The 6,150-nt window shown below is 52.6% G+C and overlaps 1 protein-coding gene across 3 annotated transcripts; it reads left to right on the top strand.

Annotated features, from left to right (window-relative positions):
• The first annotated feature begins 17 nt into the window (after nt 1–17).
• Nucleotides 18–4,402, top strand: LMX1A (LIM homeobox transcription factor 1 alpha). 3 transcript variants are annotated; one of them, XR_002118076.2, is made up of 5 exons: nt 18–1,949; nt 2,055–2,132; nt 2,211–2,559; nt 3,062–3,690; nt 3,883–4,402. XR_002118076.2 is itself a non-coding variant. In XM_010715742.3 (5 exons), the coding sequence occupies exons 1-5, from the start codon at nt 1,812–1,814 to the stop codon at nt 3,220–3,222; spliced, it is 615 nt and encodes a 204-aa protein (XP_010714044.1). In that variant the 5' UTR covers nt 18–1,811; the 3' UTR covers nt 3,223–4,399. The 3 variants fall into 3 exon arrangements, 2 of the variants coding, with proteins under 2 accessions (XP_010714044.1, XP_019474131.1); XM_010715742.3 differs by having other exon boundaries at nt 2,211–2,280; nt 2,392–2,559; nt 3,062–4,399; XM_019618586.2 differs by having other exon boundaries at nt 3,062–4,401.
• Nucleotides 4,403–6,150: the final 1,748 nt, after the last annotated feature.

Genomic DNA, 6,150 nt, shown 5'->3' with positions numbered 1-6,150 from the left:
AAAAAAAACAACCTCTCCCCAAATAGCAGTGATGGTAACAAAAAGTGAAGGAGGACAGCAAGGGTGGACCACTGTGCTGGAACCCTGGGAAAGTGCGGTGGGGATGTCCTAGTGGCTGCAGCACAGTGAGTTCTGCTCTATGGGGGATGCAAACGCCTTTGGTTAAAATAGGAACTGAGGAGGAAATGTCAGGCAGGAAAAGAACAGAATCAGCTGCTGATCCCACAACAATTTGGGTATGTTCCGACTGGGGTAAAAGGACACTTTGGGAAAGGTTGGGGAGCTTTTCTCCCCCGTGGCTCATCAGCCCATGGCCGGCCCCGCTCCCAGCTGCTGGCCAAGATGAGGGCTTTGCGTCGCAGAAATTCCCCAGGAACACACTGCTTTCAGTAGAAAAGTCCCAGTGGAGGGATGCAGGGGGACAGCATGGGGCTCACCAGTGCCACGCACCCCCTTCAATGGTGGGAGCCCATCCTGAGCCCTCGGCACCTCCAGATCCCTCATCCAGGGATGCAGCTGGGTGTCCCCGCGAGGCTGCCAGCCCCTTGAGCCCCCCCATTCTCTGCACAGCAAAGGCCACTTTATGAGAAAGTGCAGATAAAAAGCAAGCCATATGTTGCCTGTAATCTCCCCAACCCTCACTTCAATTACTGCCTCCTCCGAGCCCACCCCGGCCGAGCCTAAGCAAACAAGCCCCTCTGAAAGAGGACCCCGGTTTCCAATTAAAAGCGTCCTAACTGTTCTCCTCTCCCTAAATCCTCCCAGGCGAGGAATGTCCCGGCCCTGCTGCGGGCCACACTGGCCCCCCCGTGCCGGCGAGTTGGGCTGGGGGCATGCACAATGTCCCCCACTCTGGCCCCTTCCCAGGTGACGTCAGGGGCAGCCCCAGACAGTCATTAATTTCCCCCCTCGTTGGGGAAAGGCTTGAAAGGGAGAGTTAATTAAAAGTAATACCCAGCCAAATCCGGCTCCGCTTCTCCTTTGACACATGGAGGGATTTGGGGAGCAGGTGCTGGGGGAATGGAAAGGGGGGTAGCGATCGGAGTGGGTTTTTCCCCTTCCCAGAGCATGGCAGCTTGGGCTTGAGCATTGCATGCTGAGCTCATCCCCTTTGAGACTAGGGATACTGGGGCAGGCACCCCTTGCTGGGGTGCAAAGGCATCTCAGTGTCTACATCAGTGCACGTCTCAAATCCTAGCATTTGTTAAACATCTTCCCCTCCACCAAAAGTAAACTCAATGGTGAAACTCACATCCAGATCCCAAAAAGCCACTTAAACACCTACTGGAAGTTGATTGATTGGTGTGGCCATGGGCACAGTATCCCTCTTCCTAGGAACCACTGCTCTGGTGCCTTTGGGGACTACCAGTGTTGTGTTGCATGCGGAAGGTATCCCAAGATGATGAGCACAGGAGACATCCCACAAAGCAGGAGTGAATGGGGATCATCCTCACACTGCATCCTCCTGCTATGGGCATCAGATTTGCATATGCCCTTGCATCACAGAGACACCACAGTGCCACAGTGAGACTTGGGCCAGGCAACTCCTTGCAGCCTGCTGAGCATTGCGTGGTTTCTAACAAGCAACTCAGTTTTGTTAGCAAGTAACAAATAGTGAGCTTGCTGGAAAAGGCTGCAAGTGATTTACAGCTCACGAGGGGGAAGGATGTGTGCTGGCCAACCTCACCTTGGTGGGTGAAGATGAAGGCGGCATATCCATCCAGCCCCATAAAAGGACCTGAATCTTGGTGCCTTTTTGCTGTTTGTACCCATCCCCAGGTAAAAGTGACGATGAAGACAGTGTCTGCAAAATGGGCCCAGCCTCAGCAAAGGGAGCTGAGGAGGGGAAGGACCACAAGCGACCCAAGCGCCCACGCACCATCCTGACCACGCAACAGCGCAGGGCCTTCAAGGCATCCTTTGAGGTCTCCTCCAAACCCTGCAGGAAGGTATGGGGACACTGGGAGTGGCCTTGGGGCTGGGCAATAGCTTTGCCCCCTCCTGAATCCCCCAAATCTTGTGTGAGTCCCACTGAGATGTTGTTCCTCCTCCAGGTGCGGGAGACACTGGCAGCCGAGACAGGGCTGAGCGTACGTGTGGTGCAGGTCTGGTTCCAGAACCAGAGAGCAAAGGTGGGTGCAGGGGCCTCCTCCTGCCCTTTCCCTCAGCCGTGTCATGACCCTCTGCACTTTCCCCTTCTTTTCACCCAGATGAAGAAGCTGGCCAGGAGGCAGCAGCAGCAACAGCAGGACCAGCAGAACACGCAGCGCTTGAGCTCAGGTACCCAACCCTCCCCATTTCCCACCCAAAATGCCCTCTCTGGGCCTTCCAAGCCTTCCCGCCAAAACAACCACATCCCTACCATGCCAACAGCTCGCTCCTGTCTTGCAGCCCAGCCAAACAGCAGTGGTCCTGGGGGGCTGGAGGGGCTTATGAACCCCTACACCGCTCTGCAACCACCACAGCAGCTCCTGGGCATGGAGCAGGTCTACAGCTCCGACCCCTTCCGGCAAGGTCTCACCCCCCCGCAGATGCCTGGAGACCACATGCACCCCTATGGTAAGGATGTAGGAGGGGGAGGAGGGGAGGCAGGCCACAAATCCCCTGGATTTGCACTCTTGTTTGTCCTCACAATGTCAAAGGGTGGGCTGCATGACAGGGGTGCAGCAAGTTATGGGAAGGCAGCAATCCCTGCTGCCATAAACCCCCACAGTGCAAAACTGGTGGCCAGCACTATCAGGGCACCCCGCTTAGCAGCTGGACACAAAGCCAAGGGGAGCAGAAAGCAGGAAGCTCTTACGAGTGCCATCTCCCCTGTGATGGTGTCGCCTCCTTCCTAATAGTTCCACCATCTCTCTGCTGATGCCATCTCAGCATCTCTGACAGTCCCAGCACCTCTCTGATGATGTTAACCCATATGGGTTTAGCACCCTGGCATGGGACAGCACCCCCAGCGCATCTCAGCAGGCTTTTGCTGTCCCAGTAGGAGCCGGCTGCAGACGCTGGGAGCTGCAGCAGCACACAGCATCCCTTCAGCACTGCTCCTTTCTTTCTCCCCAAGGTGCTGAGCCCCTCTTCCATGACATGGACAGCGACGATACCTCACTGAGCAACCTGGGTGACTGCTTCCTTGCCACGACAGATGCGGGGCCACTGCAGACACGGGCAGGGAACCCCATCGATCACTTGTATTCCATGCAGAGCTCTTACTTCACCTCCTGAGCATGGCAGAGTCCTGCAATGGGACATTGTCCCATGACATTTTGTAACTCGGGATGCCCAGGGACCCAACAAATTTTGGGTTGCATAGTTTCATGTTTCTCTTAGGATCCTAGGGTTAGGGGCAGGTTGGGCAGCTGGCGGGTTGGATTCAGGTTGCCGTGCAGATGTAGAAGCCTGGAGACGTCTCCCCAGGATGTGGGGCTGGGTGTACGTGTGTGGCACGCGTGTGTGCAGAGCCGTGCGGCTGTGCGCGGGGATGTCCCGCCAGATTGTATCCACAAAGTTTATTTCTAAGTCTATCAGAAATTTACTGTACAGTGAAAGTAACTTTATTTTCAGTGTGAACCATATTTAAGGAAATACTCAATGCACTTAAGTTATAAGATGAAATAATTTACTTTTTATAAACGTTATGTTTAGGTTGCAAAAGCCCAGCGGCAGGGAAGGAACACCTGTTTGTTTCAGGAGGTAGGTCTGGGTTTTGGGGTCGGTTCTTTTCGGTGCTCTCAGGTTACCCCACTTGTTTCGAGATGAACTCCGCAGCAGGCTCCTCACCAGAAGGGTGGTGGGGACAGCAAGGTGACGGCATCCTGTCCTTGCCACTCAGTGTGGCTGGTGCTTGGTGCTGGAGCTGGAGACATCCCCACCTCTCTCCTATAGCACAGACCCATCCCATACCCAGAGGTGGGTGATGGGGTGGTGTGAAGTCCTGGCTCCGGGAGGCACCAGCCCATGCTGCCAGGAGGAAGGAGCCCTGCATCTCCCACCCTACGCACGGGTCCATCTCTGCAAGTTCTCCGGGTCGAGCTTTCAGCCGACCATCGCCTCATCCCCGTCTCGTTTTCATGCGTTGTGTCCTTTTGTGCTGCTGTTCCCAAATGATGTAAAGACATGCAATGAATGGCTGCGAGGCTCAGAACACTGGTTCATTGGCACAGCTTGATTTGACACTGAATGTAGCAGGGTCTGGAGGTGGCTGACCCGGCAGGAGATGCTGACACTCTGTCAGGAATCACGTAGCAAGGTGAAATTAAAAGACAACAAAATCCCGAAAAAAAAACAAAAACAACAGACATGTCTGGTCTCTTCTTGTGTGGGGTGTCCTGTTGACTCGGGAGGGAAGGGTTTGGATAATCTCCTGAGTCAGCAAGGTGTTGGGTATCGCTTCTTCTCATCGGGTATTAAATATATGGGGAGAGTCAGGTTGGAAATCAAGAAAACATTCTTCACCAGAGGGTGGTGGGGACAGGCTCCCTAGGGCAGTGGTCAGGGCACAGAGCTGCCAGAGTTCAACAAATGTTTGGATAACATTCTTTGTCACATGGTCTGAGTTTTGGGTGGTCCTGTGTGCAGCCAGGAGTGGGACTCCATGATCCTTTTGGGTTCCTTCCAACTTGGGATATTCTATGGTTCTATGATCAAATATTGTCTGTCCTGGGGCTGTGCTGAGCCTTGAGGGTTTCTGCAGTCAAGGAATGGAGGTGAGTGGCTCTAGAAGTGACACATCATTCCAGTGCCCACAACCCACGGGGATGAGGACTGCTCCATCCACCTGGCACAGGAAAATAGCTGGAATTTTCTGGTACGAACAGGATGGGAAATTACTGCTTGGGATTTCTCTGCCACTTGGCTTAGTGGCCTTGGAGGAATGCTGGCTGGTGCTAGCGGGGCAGAGGGGATCTGGGCGAGGTGATATTTGTTGTGGGATGAAAGTGAAGATGTGCTCTGCTTGTGGGAAGGAGGCTTTAGGAAGGATGGAGGATGTGTGGTGTGGAGGAAATGCCATGAAGCCAGCATGAGCCTGATTTTAGGATCCAGGTGTACATACTGGCTGGGTTAACACCACCCAGGCTTGCAGTAGAAAAATAGATGTTTCCACTCATGGTTATTAAAATTGCCTTAAAAATTGCCTCGCTTGGATGTTTCTTAAAACATTGCATTTTAAGTTTTTTAAGAAAAAAAAAATATGTTTTAAAGATGAAAGGTTTGCCTTCCCCACCCACAGCTATCTCCTATTTGAAAATCATTCATCTACATCAGTCTGCCTTTCTGTCAGCCCAACTATCAATTTATACTTATGAAATTACTTCCCCCAAAATAACCCCCCCATAAAATCCATGTCACACAGACAGCTTGCCTACTTCTTTCAAAATCTTGCAAAAATGTAGTGGCAGTATAATAACAGTATCTCAAGGCATGTGCATATACACGAGTAGGATTATTATATATGTAGTGTGCATATATATTTTTGGGAAGGATCAGTGCTGTGGAAGGGGGTAGAATGTCATCTGGCAGAGTTCATGGTCTTAAACCTACCCTTCTTCTGCCAGTTGGTTTGTTCTTGACACAATCCATCATGTAAGGGTGCAATCCAGCAGTGCACACATCCTCCTGTCCACCCGGATGTGATGCTCTGGTGTGCTTTATTTTGGAATGTGGACTGCTCCTGCCAAGGAAAACCATCTGGAATTTATCTTCTGAGGAGACTTAGTCACAGTATGGCAGATGACTTCTTGTCAAGGCTGCTGGGGTGTTGGTGGGCAGTGGGTTTGTTGCACCTTGGGCTGGCCCCATTGGGTGGATTATTGTGGTGCTGTGCTGCCATACAGTGCTCCACACCCGAGCCAGCTCCCAGCCCACAGAGCAGCTCTCCAGGGTGAATGGCAGCTTCTTGTCAAGCCCGGGAGGAAAAGAACAAGGTCATGAAAACAGGCTCTACCTCGCTCTCCAAGGAAAGGGCAACAGCAGGATGGGGTTTGAGCCGACCTTCATGTCCCCAGTGACTTGGTGAACAAAGCCTTCTCTGTTCAGGAACTGCTCGGTGGCCAAGATCAAGCCAGAGATTGCCTTTCAGTTGAGGACATTGATTAGATGATAGCGATAGGCGGGAGCAAGCTGAGTGATACTGTGTTAATTAACTTGCTCTTT

Source organism: Meleagris gallopavo, chromosome 10 (genome assembly GCF_000146605.3).
Source record: "Meleagris gallopavo isolate NT-WF06-2002-E0010 breed Aviagen turkey brand Nicholas breeding stock chromosome 10, Turkey_5.1, whole genome shotgun sequence".
NCBI classification, from domain to species: domain Eukaryota; kingdom Metazoa; phylum Chordata; class Aves; order Galliformes; family Phasianidae; genus Meleagris; species Meleagris gallopavo.
Note: the sequence above shows the minus strand (reverse complement) of the source record. Positions and strands in the feature narration are given on the sequence as shown.